Raw genomic sequence first — 17,050 nt, 5'->3', positions numbered from 1 at the left:
ACATTTTGGCAGGCAGGGTGCAGCAGGTGTCTGTCCCTTCTCCCCCACTTCAACCTCCCCCCGGGCCGGCCTTTAGAGGAGAACTACAATGCCAAACCGGCCCTCAAAGAAATCCAGTTTGACACCCCTGTTCTAGAGTCTCAATATCTTTTTTATATCATGGCAACCAGAGCTAGATGCAATATTCCAAATGTGGTCTTACCAAGGCATTATAACCAGGTGCATTCATTTGATTTAGTTAATTTCTTTGAATTAATGTATATCCCTATATTTTTGTCAATCCAAGTTTTCTAGACAAGTCACAAAATTATAAACAAAATATAAAACCAAAAGCAACAAAAAAAACAATTAAAAATCAGTGCCTGTTTCCATTTGTTCTGAAATGAATGGGTACATATTTATTGCTCCTCATAGTATTCAATTCTGTTTTAAAGACTGATTTTAGCTTTCTTTAAGAGTATCTATCATTTTTTCCCCCCAGAATAGATATATATATTTGATATATTTTATGATGATATATTTTATGGCACTCTGTCAAGAGGAAACTTCAGTTTCCACAACAAAGTAGTAGTAATCATAATGGAGATTTGCCACTGTTATACCAGAAAAAAAAACCTGAGGAAGCCTCCATGGCACTTAGGACAAGAAAGTTAACAGAGAATTGCAGTTGGCAAAACAGTGAAACATACGCCCAAACAAAGTAACACAATTGAATGAGATATTTGATATCCAAAACAAATGCATTTAAAAATAAACAAAATATCTCCATGCTTTTTAAAGCTCTAGTGCCATTAAAACTAGCTGATGTACAAGAATGTAAGAACTGCTGAACTTCCGGTTTGTCGGCTTCGCGAGCGGCAGGATTTGCGAAGCTGCGCGATCCCTGCCGCGCTAGCCGTTTTTGGGGCTCCGACCCAGCCGGGTACGGAGCTAGGCTGCCCTGCAGGGGCAGCTGAAGGTAGGGGATCCGGAGAAGGGTTTGGGGGTGCTGCAGACCCCCTCCTGGCCGGCAGAACCCCCTTTTCCCAGGACGGTGCAGCGGCGGTCCGTAATGGCCGCCACAAAGAAGCTGGCAGCCGGGTAAGAATGCGCAGGAGGAAGTGGAGAAAGTGATTGAGAGGAGAAAGTTTTTCTTGGCTCCTAGGACTCTAAGACATATTTAATAAAATTCCTGAAAAGTATGACTTTCTGAATAATACCTGCCAGAAGAGGAAAAAAGCGGCTGCTTGAAGGTGCTGAAAGGATAGCTTTCCCTCTTTTCCTACGGAATAAATAACTGGATATTAAGAAACCTATTTTTTTAGGTGGAAATTGGTTTTGCGATGAGTGGGAAGAGAGAGGATTAAAAAGAAAATATTTGTATGCTAAGATTTGTTGGAGCAGATGCCTTAAGGATTTGAAGACTAGAATATATTGTAACAAGACTTTAAACAGATTTGGACTTTCTTTCTCTTTGATTGATATCACCCCAGAAGGAGAAAGTGAGAACTCTGCCTTGGTTTGGACTGATTGATAACTTTGGGACTGTTTTATCTTTTTTTTTTCTTTTGAATATTCTGGTTGTTGTAAGAAGAAAGAAGGAGAAAAGAAAAGAAAAGATTTATAATGGCTCTTTCTGTTGAGGAACTAAGAAATGGTGTGGAAGAAGCTTTCCTTTTCTTAGAAATGGCGCTTACTAATTATCAACAAAAATTACAACAGATGAAGACAGCAGAGGAACAAGAAAGAAAGGAAGGAGCCATCTTTAATGAATCTCAGAATTTGATCCAGAAAAAAAGAAGAGAGAAAGAAAAGAAAAGAAGAGAAAAGAAGAAAACTAAAGGATTTAAGGACTTAAGATCTAAAAAAACATTTAAGAAAGGGAAAAATAAAGTGCAAAACCAATATGATGATTGTAAACAAAGGGGAAAAGAAATACGACAGAGAAGGGAAGCCGGTAAGGCAGAGGCTAGAAGAAGGGGGGTAGAAAGGTTTGTTGGGAAAAGAAAGAAAGGGAAAAGGTGGAGAAAAGCTACAACGTTTTGAAATTAAATGGAAAAAAGGAATTTTTATGGATAATGGATAAAGTATAATTTTTTTTTAAAAAAAAGATTTTGCAAGGTACATAAGATGAGATGGTAGTATTGCAATGGTTTAAGAGTTGATAAGAGATTAAAATGTTAAAATGTTTAAAAATGATTGGTTTTAAAACTTAATAATAGGAGGGGTTTAGAATATTGTTTTAATTAAAGAGTTTAATAAAATTATGGTATTGATGTTATTATAAAATTTTTATTATAGTATTTCTTTTTAATATTTGGATTTATTCTCTAATTATGCACTTAATTGTGTTGGATGTATTAGTTAGATAGAATGTACCAAGCAAAATCTGATTGGGTATTAGATATTATTTTAAAGATTAATTTGATTAACTTAGGGGAGATAGAAAGGCATCATACTCTGATTAATGATTTCAGGAGAAACTGATTTTCTTTTTTTTTCATAAGGGATGAGACAAAGGGATGATAAAAAATGGACAAAAGATACAAATATAATGATTTAAACTAAGATGATTAATTAAGGTAGAATTAAGAAGTGTGAAATATGTGGAGAAGTTAATATAGAAGGTTTAGAATGGTAAATAAAATAAGTAATGATATGTAAGATGAGCATGAATATAATTGAAGTCCATGAAGAGAGACACCTGGGTCCAAGTTACTTTCCAAAAAGATATTTTTTTATGTTTTGTGTGTTGTGTGTATATGTCTTTTTGGGGAGAATTGGTAAAAACTTGTAGAAATATAGAATGAGAATAATGGTAACTAAGTCAGAAAGAAACAGATGAAATAATAATAATGATATTGAATAAGAGTAAAGAGAAGTAAAGAGAAATTGAATAAGAGGTTTTGGTATATGGAAATGGTTTAAAAACAGAATCATAATTTATCTGACTTGTTAAATTTACAAGGGAAAAAGGTTTAAACATGTAATGAATAATGATAATTTGTGTGTTTTAAAAATTAATAAAACTTGTCTTAAAAAAATAAAAAATAAAAAAAAAAGAATGTAAGAACTTCTGTATTTTCTCTCAACATCTGAAGTAAAAACAGAACAAAAATGGGATTGTTCAACTAGTCTATTTTATATATAATAGCTGAATCTTTGGAATAAATTGACATAGTGTCTACCTCATGTAATCTTGCAGGTAAAACCCTGGAAAAAATGTTAATAAATTGGCTTAAAGAAACTTTTTACTGTCAGCATGTGGACCAGAACTCCTAAGTACTTTCTTTCACTTTGCTAATACTTACAAAGGGACAAATTGGCTTATTAATTTATGCATTTATTTCAGTTTACAAACTGTCCAATTCCCAATGATTCTATTTATAATCCATATCAGTTTTGTATATGGATTATATAGTTTGATCTCACTGCTGCAATAATCTAAACATACTTTATATTACAGAATTTAATTTTGATATTGTTTTATACAAGAGAGAATGAGAGGGATTTAGTCTAGTAGTTAAGGCATTGGGCAAGGAGTGAAAAAAACAATCATGCCAGTATGAAAAAGGGAGCTATCTTAAATAAACTTTTTTTTACAAAGATTATCAGTTGGTTTTTAATCAAGAAGTTACAGTTGGCTAGTTAGCATCTAAGGCCAATCACTCTATACAACCTTAGCTATTATTTTGCTTTAAGGAGCTTGAGTCCAAAATATTTGCCAATTTTTTCTGTCTATTCTTCTTTCAAAAGGGACAAAAGCTGCCAGAGTAAAATGGCTGATTACTATAAGCAGATGATCTAACCCTATCTCTTGGGGAGATCAAGGATATGGCATGTTTCAACAAGAATATTTTTAAAGTGGCTGAGGTCTTAAGGCTGCAAAAGTTTAAATAAACTTGAAATGTACTTCCTCTCCCCCCATTTCACAAGCTCCGTTTCCTGATTCTTCTCAGCACTGAGAACTCTCAGATATTACAGGAAATGCTCAGTGAAAGACATTTTTGAAGTCTTCAGTACACATCTTTTTTGCAATGTGATATAAATCTCACTTTTTTTAAAAAAATCTTTAGGTAAACAATACTAAAGGCATATGTTTATATAAATGCAAAACATTGTTCTATAGTATATCACTGGAGAACAAGGTATTTGACATCTTCAATAATCTGAATTTTTTCCCTTAGACATTATTCCTGTCTTGAAAATGAGATTGAATCAACTTAATGCCAGACAGGCACACTTAATTTAAAACTATATATGCAATACAAATAGACAGCATCCTATATACACAGGGCAAATAAATGTAACTAGTTGAGGATAATCCATAAATTTAATAACATAGTTTTATTTAGTTAGTTTCATTGTGAATTTGTGACCCTCCTTTCAATCCAAAAATAGCAGCAAAGAAATCTATTCCTATTGACTGTATTTCATGGCCACTTCATATATTTTTTATACTGATTAGCACTAAGCCAGGATTGTGTTAAGCAAGGCTCATATGTAAGCTGTTACAGCTCTACAGTTTATAAATTATAATGGCTAGGTTCACAAAAGACTCTTACACCAAAATCCCTTCTGGTATATTGGCTTCTTGGAATAATTTATGCTGCTCATTGCCATATTTTAAACCCTTCCTGGCATAGAACAACCTTCTCTAATTGTTTCTGTCCATCCAATATGAAGAAGCAAAAGATCCCTTCATTCATATTGCTATCATCATGGATTCAGAGTTGGCATTTTCATTAATTCCTCTCTACATTTAAAGAACACCAAATTCTACTCTTGTTCCTATGTTGATGATTTTATATCATCCCATTCCAAGTTCAACAGCTATACAACCTGGTAGTTTTAAGTATTTTTCCCCATGTTTCAGTAACATCCAAAAGCAGCTTCCAAGGTTGAAAAGCTTTTTTGTTTCATCACCATTCTGTGGGATGACTGAAGCAGAATTTCAGACTTTCACCCTCTTCTCTCTGCTTGCCAGCCAAGACCTCCACAGCCATTTCTCTACATTTGCTCCCTCCATTGCACTTTATTTCTTGAGTTTGTTCCCTTCACACCTGTCACTTTCCCCCTCCTGCTTTTTGACACCAATTTCTTTTTCCCCAGCTTTCAATAAGATGGTGAGCTTCCCCATTTCATCTGAGGAAGATGAGGCACTTTTTGTTCTAACAGTATCCCGAAATGTCTCTTTAATTTCAGGTGCAACAAACTTACTTTTTCCTCCAGAAATTGCCTTTTTTTAAAGGTACTTGTTCCACAGTTGTCAGATTCAATCACTGTCCTTGGTGGATCCCCCAAAGTATGGATCTGCCCTTTGGAATAGTGATGATCCGAGATCCATACAGTCAGATCCTGCCATCCTTGACAAACCTCAGACCTAATCTCTTTCAAAGGCACAGGACCAGGATATGTGTGAACCCACCACTGAGATTATCCAGTTTGTTTAATGGTCATGACCCTCCTTCCTATTTCTATTACTCTCTTTTGACAGATTGTATTGCTTTTTATTAACCCAGCTGGCCAAGAGTCATTTGTAAGTGGGAAGTCTTAAAAATTGAAATTATAAACCAACATATGGTTTTCTCCCTCACCTTGGCTAATGACAGGTCAAATGAAGAAAGCACCAAAGCCATAGATAAAATCTCTGCAGATTGTGAGTGGCAGTTGCTAATCAGGACCACACCTTTCAGCCCAGAGGCAGTAAAAATGCACTGGAACAATTGGGATAAGGACAGCTGATATTTTGTGCCAATATTGTTTTAAGTCATTTCAAGGATGGGTCTGTGTGTGTGTAACTATTTCACAAGTGGGAAAAGGTCTCAATCATTTTGAATAGGTTCATTTTTAAGTTAAAAAAAAATTCACACACACATTGTTCTTCAGATTTACTTGTGTTCTTTTCTTTTAAAAAAATACTTATAAAAGGAAACTACAAGTAGCAATTATGTTTTAGAAAGGAAATGGCATGCTGTAGCAAATAATGCAGAGACATAATCTTCATAATTGATAGCAGCAAATTGGTATTTTACACTTTCTAACAGAATGTGAGAAAAGCCTACTTCGGTTGATCAAATTATGCAACTATAAAAAAAAGATTGGAGCATCTGCTCTGCATGACAATTGGGATCCTAAATGCAGCTTGTTAGCTTAATGGTTTTATAAGTGTAAGCAGGCCTCTATAGAGAAGAGGTTGTCAGAAAAGGTGCAAACATCATAACAATCTCCTGCCTCCTGTGTGTATCTTGATTGTCCAGAAGAAAAAGCACCAACACGGATTCCTCTGTATCAGCAGCTACAACTTACCTCTTTCAGTACAAGTAGTCCTCAACTTTTGATCAGTTTGAATTTACGATGGCCTCCAAAATTTATTTAGGACTTAAATTTGCATTTGTGTCTATCACAAACTGTCATGTTACCCCCAGTGGTCACAGGATGGCAATTCAGGCACCTGGCAAACCTACTCACGTTTACAAATAGTTACAGCTGTCCTTTGGTCATGTAATTCACAACATTTTTGGCCAGTTTCTGGCAAAAACAGCCATTGGGAAAGCTCAGGGGTGGGATTCTACCAGTTCTGTCCGGCTCTGTAGAACCGGTAACTCTGAAGAGCAGCGGACATAGGACCGGTTCTATGTCTGCTGCTGTTTGGGCCCGCCTGCCCACCAGGGTTCTTACCTGACCCTTTATTTCCTGCTTTTTCAACCTCAGCTGCTTTGCGTGGCACAACTGAGGTTGAAAAAGCAGGAAAAAAGTGCTTTTTCAACCGTTGCGCACCCGCACGCAGTGCTGCTCAGCTGTCCAGGCAGCAAGCTGATGACTATTCACACCGGTCAGATCCCACCCTTGGGGAAGCTGGTCACTTAATGACTATGATGACTCAACTTATGACCACAGTAATAAACCTGCCTATCTGACAAACAGGGTATCAGGATTAAAGCAACTACAACAGAATGCATGCAAAATTCATGATGCTCAGGGATAAAATCCATATCAACAGCAGCACTTATCCAATTGTGTAACATAAATGTGTGGGACAACATACTGGAAACAATTGAAGATATCTTAGCAATTAGTATCCCATATGGATTCTGTTGCATTATTTGAATAAGTGACAAGTTGTGCTATTTTAGGAACTGGGATTTATCTTCATTTACATTAATATAATAAAGCAGTTTTACATTCCATGAAGTTTCAAATAGATGTTAAATATTCAGCAAACTTGCCAAACATAAATAGTAAAACAACTCTCCCCAAATAGTATCTTATAAGTAAATTAAACCAATTCCTTGCCACCCTGGAAAGTATCCAATTTAGGAAGGCTTCACAAAGATGATTATATTTATATTTATATATTCGGCAGAATCTCATCTGCCATCATCAGGCTTCTGTATTGTGTTCGTCTGTGAGCCAGACTTTTACAGTTGTTTCAGTTTTAAATATGGGGCTAGCCTATTGCTGTGCCAGAATGGTTTTTTCTTCATCCTGATTGGTTGGGAGTCTTGGTCTGTGTTTATTGGTTTTGGAGTTTGCTGTGTTCTGCTTGATTGGTGTTTCTATTCATGCTCCACCAGACTGTCAATTATTTGGAAGCCTGCACTCACAAACAAAAAAATCTCCACACCACTAGCCAGGCAAACACCTGGGCACAAACAGATCCCCCCTGATACCTCCAGCTCAAACACACCCCAACCAGGCATCCAGATGAAACCTAGCTTCCTAACAAATGATAGCCGTCCATTTACTCGGAGCCAAGCTGCACTAAAAGCCTCCAATACAGGAACACAATGTTGCCAGCCAATCAAGACACAAAAAAAGCCACAAAACAGACAGAAGATATTAGAAACACCAATCAAGCAGAACACAGCAAACTCCAAGACCAATAAACACAGACCAAGACTCCCAACCAATCAGGATGAAGAAAAACCATTCTGGCACAGCAGTAGGCTAGCCCCAAATTTAAAACTGAAACAACTGTAAAAGTCTGACTCACAGACGAACACAATACAGAAGCCTGATGATGGCAGATGAGATTCTGCGAAACATTGCTACAACTTTAAAGCACAACTATAATGACGTGGAAAATACCGAACAAAGCTGAATACCATACATGTAAGTACCCCGAAAACTTAAGAAAACATATGTATGTATGTATGTATGTATGTATATATGTATGGTATTCAGCTTTGTTCGGGTATTTTCCCACGTCATTATAGTTGTGCTTTTAAAGTTGTAGCAACGTTTCGGCAGAATCTCATCTGCCATCCTCAGGCTTGTGTATTGGGTTCTTTTTAATATTGTGTGTCAGGCTTGGCAGCAAAACAAAAACAAAAAACAAAAAAGGGCTAAATAAAGAGAGAGAGAAGGGGGGGAGAAAGAGAGAACCACCATACAAAGTAGGATAGAATCAAAACAGGATAAAGTGAGTTCCACAATAACTTCATCTCTCTCCAGATCTAAGCTACAAGGAATTATATGTCTCAGTTGTGTGACATGTCACAAAAAATGAATGAGTTGATGTGTAGAGCTTGGGGGGGGGGGGGATAAGTGGGAAGGAGAAGCATATTATACAGGCTTCTATGAGACTAATCTTATTTCTATTGCATAATAATGTTGATGATCAAAGACAGCATAATCATGTTTCTTTCTGCTTTTACTATGTTACCCGCTTATCACTGGCATTTTGCACTTTGAGCACTGTTCAAATTATTAAGCATTTCTGTAATGTATCTCAGAATTATCAGCATACATTTTCATGCAAATGTGTGCAATGTCCATATAGGTGCCTTAAAAAATAATTCTATTTCTAAATATATTTTCCAAAGCAAAGTAACTTATACAGACAGGGGTTACCTCGCCATCGAACTAACATGTAGCTGTTGGTTACGATCTAGTACAGGGCTGTCCATCCTGGTGCTGGCCACGCCCACGCCCACGCCCGGTTTAGCGAAGGGGGGGAAAGTCACAATATGTCACATAATGACACCATGACGACATGAATTTGACACCCTTACTCTACAAATTCAGTTATTGAGATCAATCCTGGTAGATGGCTAAGAATGTGCTATGAACCCAGGAAGCTACTCAATCCTGATCTCTGTATAGGAGTGATTGCTGAAAAATACCAGAGTTAACCAATGGATTCCATGCATAGCTTGAGTCTGTATGCATTATAGTTTCATTCTTAACTACTATAGCATGCATTTCCATATGTATCAGCCAGAGTGAAAGGGAAAGGAACAGATCCTATGGCAGTGACTTCTTTAATTTGTTTTGCCTATGCAGAAAAGAGCAGAAAGGGAATAAAGGGTGCTCACACTGAAGAACGTTTGAAATGCTTTAGTTGTGCCCTTAACAAAGGAAATTCCAAAACATTTTGGATGTTTTACCTTATCCAGTAAGGCAAGAACCCAGGACATCCCTAAAAACTCAAAGTATTATCTGAAACAGAGGCCAAATTGCAAAATTCCAAAATATGAAGTCATTCTGTCCTTTCACATTTTAGCTATAACTAAAAGGATGAATTCAGAGAAGTGTTTCTCAACCTTGGCAATTTTAAGATGTGTAGATTTCCATTCCCAGAATTCTTTTGAAGATGAATTCCATGCTGACTGAGGGATTCTGGAAGTCTACATATCTTCAAGTTGTTACAGTTAAGGAACACCGATTCAGCGCATGAAGGATTTCTGATGTCCGTTCCTATTGATAATGTGTATTTATAGAAATCTACTCCTCTAAGTGCACTGTTAGAAGAATATGACCAATTCCTATGATCAGCTCCAATGGTGAGGAGAGAGGGAGAGAAGAAAGTAGCAATGGTTTGCTTTTGACATTGTTTTGGCAGGATGCAAGTTTGCATTAAAAATTGCTCTTAAAATCAACCCCTTCCCATTACTCTCTGCCACTCACTTCAGGTTCTAATATTGCTAACACTGCAAAAGGAAAAAATAGCCCTCTTGGATTCAGTCAATGTAGAAGGGACATACACCACTCTGACAAAAGATGAGCTTATAGCAGAAGAATTGCACAAACAGTAGCAGGGGAGGTGGGGGTATCAGGCAAAGACAGTTCACTCCTCCCCTCATTTCCTGCTTATTGCTGAAGGCCCCAGTAGTTTGCTCATACACTTCCATTTAATTGGCCTTCCCCCACTCACCTCAATTCCGCCTCTTAATTGTATTATTGCAGCATTCAAAACACTTCAGTGAAGTTTTTGACATTTCCACCACCCACATACCCTGCTGTCCTGCAATAAGAAAGTTTAAAGAAACTGCAGCTGAAATAACAGCTATACGTCCTCTGACTCCTCTTTTCCTGTTGCTTCCCCCTGTGCAACATTATAGACTATGATGAAAACCTGTCTATATTATGCAAATCAAGACAGTTGGCATATATCTGCATAACTGCCTGCATTTCTAAAACTGAAAGAAAAGCTCTACTGGAACCCAAGTTGGATTGGAAAATACATTAAGTAACTATTTTAAATTTCCTTTTGAACCATAAATGTATAAACCTGGATATTTTAAAGAAAACAATAAAATCCTGAATTTCTTAGGAAAAGAACACGAATTTCTTACAAAAGAACACGTTGTTTGCTTATTTGCTCAAGCTATAATGCTTATGCTTTAATTTTTAATTTTCTCCTGTAACAAACTCTATGTGTTCAGAAACTTCACCTGGTCCAGAATGGTGGAACCAAATTATTATGATGACTAGTTAGAGAAAGGCTGCTTCACTGTATATTAGTACAGTGTATATTAGTACTAATTATTAATACATTCCAACTATCATTTAAACCTATCTTGGTCAAGTGATCCCTTCCCAATTAAAAAAAGGATACAAAATTAAAAAATAAACAGAAATAGAAAATTTAAAAAATGGAAAATTAGAAAAAGAAAAGGAATAACAGTAAAAATACTGAAAAAAACAAAGAAAAAAGTAAAAAAAAAAAATAGAAAAAGAATCTGTGAGTTTCATTGGTACAGATAAAGATATAAGAATACAAAAAATTACTATCCAAATTAAAATTTGTCTATATTATTTTGATAATCCTATGTAGTACTATTCATCAAATTTCAAAATCAGCTTTTCATTTATTTTCTTGCAAAACTCAAATAATGATTTCCAAGTAAAAACAAAATTTGCCAGTCTTTCTTTCTTCTTCAAGCCTATCAATTTCACCATCTCTGCCAATTCCACCCACTCCATCATCCATTCTTCCATCATAGTTATTTGAGATATGCCTTTTCTGTTGTTATCATAATAAAAACAAAGTTCCACAAGATGTTTCCATTTGTTTGGCCATTAAGCAGAAAAGAAATTTGATCTTTTTCAAATTGAAGACCATGCTTGACTTTGAGTGGTATGCCATTTGTTGCCACATGCCAACAAAGGCAAAATTAATAACAACAGCAACAATGGTCGTTGAAAAAAATAAATGCCCTCCCCAATACACAATTAAATGTTACAAGGAATTATATCTACAAAATTTTGCAGCAAAAGGGCAGCAGATTACTGGGACAACAATGAGTTTTTCTAGGAGAGCAGGATTGTACACAGCCCACATGCTCTGTCCTAAATAGTTGGGTTCACCTGTTTAAAAGACCATTATTTCTCTTATGAGCCTACCTCTAGGTACCTCCTTTGTACCCAATAGTGCCAATGACCTATCTGACAGGAATAGACAAGAGAGTTTTATTGGTGACTGCTCCCGCATTGCAGAACTCCATGCTAATGGAAGTATAGTTTCATTGTTATACTTCTGTTGGTACGCAAAAACATCTTATTTGGGTGAAACTTTGACAAAGAAGTTGGTCTGTTATCTGGATGTTGTCTATTCTACTCATGTGTAAATAATGTTTTATATTTTAAATCCTCTAATTATCCTCTTTATGTACTACCTGCAGCAATAGCTTTGGGAAAACATCCAAGAGGACCTCTTGTATCTTCCCTATGATAACTTCTGGATCACCCTAGCTTTATGAACCCCATGAAAGTGGTCCAACTTCTGGTAAGAGCTGTCTGCTCTTCAACAGAACTATGGACAGGTGACAAAAAACAAGGGACAGGTGGGGAAGAATGGCTTATACAAACTTAGTTTTCTCTGCACTCCCTCACCCCTGAGAAAGTCTTTTCCCCAAAAGAATGTCATTCAGATCAGGGGAAACCCCAACCCCAGAGTGGGAGGATTAATTTTTAGCTTGTGATCTGCACATTTGCTCAACTTTGTTACATTTCCTATATAGGTAGTCTTCATTTAGTGGCTACTTCATTTAGCGACTGCTCGCAGTTGCAATGCTGATGTAACAGTACTACTTGTAATCCTGCTTTTCGTGTAGTTTTCAACAGATCAATTTCTACTGAAGACAAACTCTGGCACAGAATCTCCGACTGAATATACATTTGGAAGGAAGGGGATTGTTTTTATGAACAACAGTTCTCTCTTTCTGCCTTTTGCTTCTGATTTTTGAGCCAGCATATATATTAGAGATAGAAAATACATTAGAAAGAAAAGCGAGGTGGAGCAAGTACTTGTTTTCACAACACTCAAACCTATATTGTTCTTTAGAATGCCTTTCCAACTGTGTATCTTCCAGAATTTTTGGCCCCAATTTCTAATAACACTAATAATTCCCAACCAGAATAGGCAATATGCTCTTGCGAAGGATAATGCCAACTAGGAACTTTGGTACAGTCCAACATTTCTAGAAGAGCTCATTTAGAATAAGTTGGCTTAATGGGGAACATGGATCATTAAAAAGCAAAAGGTGTTGGCTTTTGCATTGCAACCAATATTTAAAAACCTTCTGTGGCAATGGAATATTCACAATAGCAAAGAATACAATTTTACATTTTCAGGTTGAAAACAATATTGGTCCAGCACTTCAGGTACAAAACACTAACAGACAGAAGATATGCACCACCTAGTGAAGAGCATCTGTAGCGCTGCCCTCGTGTGAACTGGGCATTTTGTACAAAGTGTGCTTCCCTTTCAGCAGAGGAACAAACTGTTGCCAAAATGGCAACTCTAACATGTCTGCTCAGTCTAGTATTTTTGGGACAAAGCCTCTTTCCCAACCCATCTCTATCAATTCAGCAAATGACCAGTTCACCTCACAGAATGGCAGACAACAGTATTATTTCCAAACACTGTCTGAGAAACAGGCTCTCTCTTCTCTTCATAAAGCTCCTTATTCAAATCAAATAGAAATTAAATTAGATGCAGTTTCTTGATTGTTTTAAATCAAAGCTCAAGTGTGCAAGGACGCACAAAGGAGATTGTATCCTCCGTGGCTAGAGTAACACAAAAAGGAAAGCACCATGGGAAATATGCCTCTGCATTAACACCACCCTTTCCCTGCAACTGGAAAAAAAAATATTGCCAGGCTTCAGGTGAAGAGAGAGAAAGCACTTGCACTGACTTCACCTGCACAAATAAAATGTAGGGTGTTGCAAAATTAGGCAAGGGAAAGGGAGAGATGGATGAACGTGAAACAACGTCGCTGATGCTATTTATCCAGGGCACTGCATAAGCAGATATAGGCCCCCAACCCCACCCTAATGGAAAAGCTATCAGTCACCACATATGATGGATGAAAGCACAAAAAAAAATGGAATAGGAAACATTAATTGCCAGCCAAAGAAAACAGGAGCTAACAAGGGAAAGGGGATCAACTGTTGGCCCACATGGAAATCTGACAGCAAGGGATTTATCAGAAACAATAATACTGAAGAGAAACGGAATGAACAGTCACACACGACAGAAAGGAAAGGCAGAAAAACAGAGCAAATGTGCGAAATACAGGATTTCCTTGTTTCTCTTGCTTTAGCTGCTGTCTGATGTGGAGGGGGAGAGAGGGAGGGAGGGGGGAGAGAGAGAAAGATTCTGCTGTTCTTCTAAAAGACTACTAAAGAAATACTAAACCCTACTCCTTGTAACTACTTAACAGAAACAGCACACAATCTGCTCCTGTAGAGTAGAGAAGAAGCAGAGGGCCAAAGAGATGGATCTGTCTTAATTATCAACATTTTTGTGTGCATTTGGGATTAGCCGGCTCCAGCACCCAGGTAGGTCCAGCAATTGGACAGGGGAGTTTTGCTCTGGGTCACCCCCTCTTGCAACGCTAACAAAGAGCAACAATGCCCACCGACGTAGGTTAGACACGCAGAGATAAAGGGAAGGCGAGGGAACTTTTCCGCCCTGGCAGCGACAGGGCTCAGCCTCCCCTGACCCCCTCTTTCCCAAACCCGGGGCCGTGCCACACATTCTTGACGGTCAGCAAATCCCCGAGTCCGCAGCTCCAAGCGCAGAATAGCGGCAAGCCTCTCTTCCCCGCCCTCCACCCCAGCGATACGCATAAGTCGCCTTGCAAGAGCCGCGCATCTTTGCCAATGAGGGGGGGGAAAAACAACGCGATTTGCAATGAACAGGCCGACCTGGAACGGGGAGGGCAAGCAGCAGCCGCTGGAGGGGGCTCCTTTTGTTCGCTCTTTCCATTCACCTGCAATGGGAAGTTTATTCACGGAAAGCCCCTCCTGTCCCCATCTCACCTCACAGCCACCTTGACGCTGCAGCTGTCACCCTGGGCGGCCATTCCCTTCTTCTTTTTCTCCTTCTTCTTCTTTTCCCTCCCTCGGCGACGCCGCCGACGCCCCGCACCGCAGGAGAACGCTGCCCTCCAACCACCATGGAGCTCGGTGGGGCCAGGGCCGAGGCGAGGTTGCGACTCGGCTAGGAGCAGGAGGCGCGTCGGAGGCTGCTCGAGCCGCAGGAGGAGGGCATGCTGGGCTCCTCTCGGGGAGCGCGGACGCTCGTCCTCTCCAGGAGAGAAAGAGAAAGGCAGCCCCCAAGAGGGAGAGAGAGCTTAGGCAGCGTCCCCGCTTCCCATCCCGCCCGACGCGGCGGCGGCGGCAGCAGCAGCGGGAGCGGGACTGCGGAGAGAAAATTAGCGTCGACCCAGCCAGAAGTCGAGCGGGCGGAGAGGCTTGGAGTTGGTGGGGGGAGAAGAAGAGGGAGGCGGAAGGAGGGGCGCCAGGACGCGGAGGCGGTCACGCCCACCCCCCGTCAACTCAAAAGGTGGAGGAGGGATTTGCGCCGAGTAGGGGCGGTGGGCAGCGGCAAAGAAACACGAGGGAAAGAGGAAAAGGGTCTCGGCGTTGGAAGGGCTTAAGAAGTTGTAGATCCAGAGGCTTGGATACATATATATGTCTGTCTGTCTGTCTGTCTGTCTCTCTCTCTCTCTCTCTATCTATATTGAAGAGCGCCGCCGCTTCGGTGCACGATCTCGGTGAATCGCTTCCGTTCCTTCTAGCCGGCTAGCTCTAGAAAATAATTAAAAAAAAAAAAATTCCCGGAAGAGAGTAAAGAGCTTGCAAACGAAATTACTACAGAGCTCGCATGCCAGCATGAATTTTGTAGCGTTTTTCACACGGGTGGATGGAAGGTGGGCTTCTGTGGTTGTGGTTAGTAGCTGAACCAAGGGGTTGCTTCATTATTTGAATGACACCATGTATTTCAGAGGCTGGGTTTCTCATATTAGCCAAAGGTTGGCTGACTGGGTTTGGTGCATTGTGTGACTATTTCAGGCCCTGGCTTGCCTTGGGTGGGAATTTTCATCTAATATTGTGGATAAGGCTAAAATATGGCTGCTGTCAGTGAACTGTATTGTGAAATTATAGTCAATATCACACACGTACACATATGCAGGGATGTAAAGATTCTGTTGCTACAGAAACTTTACATCCCTGCATATCTTTACATCCCTGCAGAATCTGCTCCTTGCTTGTAGCTGAAAACCAAGATGTGGCCTATGTTAGCCTCCTTTAGTAGAAGATTGAGATTCTCCTAGGTAAGGGGTCTCCAAACTCTAAGACTTGTGGGCTTCAATTCCCAGAATTCTCCAGTTAGCATAGCCATTAGGAAGAGTTCTGGGAACTTAAAATTGCTTCTCAAAGTTGTCCAACTGGAAAATGCTGATCTAGTTCAATCCTTCATAATGTGCAAAAAAGTCAGTGAGGTGAGGATGTTCAGACATTTACCACAAAAAACTCCAAATATGAGACAATGCAACCTGCATGTGTACATCAGTCAGCTATTGCACAGGCATTACAGTCAGGAAGCTTTGCTTTATGTGTTTTTCTTTGTAGATGTCGGTGGAAATAACATTCTAAATCATAAACTGGAGTGGGCATCTTAAAATGTTAACATCTTCCTGCAGCTTCAGTTATATGAAATAATTGACATTATTCCCTGCCATTTTGAAGCAGGAAGCTGAAAATTTTAAGTCCTATGTCCTATTTAATAAATGAATTGCAGAAATATAGATGAACATTAGATGGCAGCAAAGAGTTAGCATTCTTTGTTGCAATTTTAAGGATTTTTGCAGCCTAGTTTTGGAAACCAAAAAAGACCTGGTTCACACAACACACTGAGCCATAAAATTGATATGGTTGTCCTGGAATGTTTTTAATATACATGTTAAACTTCGTTTTGTTTCTAATCATTAAATAAGCTATATCTGTCTGCATTTATGCACATATAAGGTCATCATAAAAATAACACAATATGACAAGGTGTTGTGTAAACCCTGCCCTTTATTGCGTAGGCGCTTAATATGTGTAACCAGGTCAAAGAAACATTGCAAGATTCTCTCTCCCTCACATCCTGCCCAGTTTTCATGTCACCTTACTCACTGTGACCTTCACTTTCCCATAAAATATAAAGTGCAAGCTTCCGCAAACAACTTACCATAAAATAAAGTGCACTTTATATATCACAATAGCTGAGTTTTCACAAAAAAACCCCTCCCACTTATGCTGTGGCTTAGTATGTGGTGTGAACTTTGTCCATTCACTCATAGCCATGATTTTAAGTCTTCCTTTACTCTCAGTGACTGAGAAAGGAACATTCTTTTGACAGCTGTGATAAGTATACTGAATTTTATCTTGGTCAGATAAGTCACACAAACTTGTAAAGCAAAACAAGACAATCCCCATTTCCACAGAGAGTGTAACTATATATAAGCATTAGCTTAATGAAGTTAACCAACTTTCTGGGTTCACATAACCA

General features: G+C 38.8%; 1 protein-coding gene across 6 annotated transcripts in view; it reads right to left on the bottom strand.

The window, feature by feature from the left end:
* KIF21B (kinesin family member 21B) overlaps nucleotides 1–14,946 on the bottom strand; it is a 76,956-nt gene extending 62,010 nt beyond the window's left edge. For all 6 annotated transcript variants that reach the window (XM_087959942.1, XM_087959943.1, XM_087959939.1 and 3 more), the window contains exon 1: nucleotides 14,533–14,946. In XM_087959942.1, the coding sequence (XP_087816068.1) occupies nucleotides 14,533–14,576 (44 nt within the window). In that variant the 5' untranslated portion in view covers nucleotides 14,577–14,946. The remainder of the gene's footprint in view (nucleotides 1–14,532) is intronic.
* Between the last annotated feature and the right edge of the window lie 2,104 nt (nucleotides 14,947–17,050).

Source organism: Notechis scutatus, chromosome 3 (genome assembly GCF_049901735.1).
Source record: "Notechis scutatus isolate UNSWTSFEM ecotype Mainland chromosome 3, rNotScu1.2, whole genome shotgun sequence".
Classification (NCBI taxonomy): domain Eukaryota; kingdom Metazoa; phylum Chordata; class Lepidosauria; order Squamata; family Elapidae; genus Notechis; species Notechis scutatus.
Note: the sequence above shows the minus strand (reverse complement) of the source record. Positions and strands in the feature narration are given on the sequence as shown.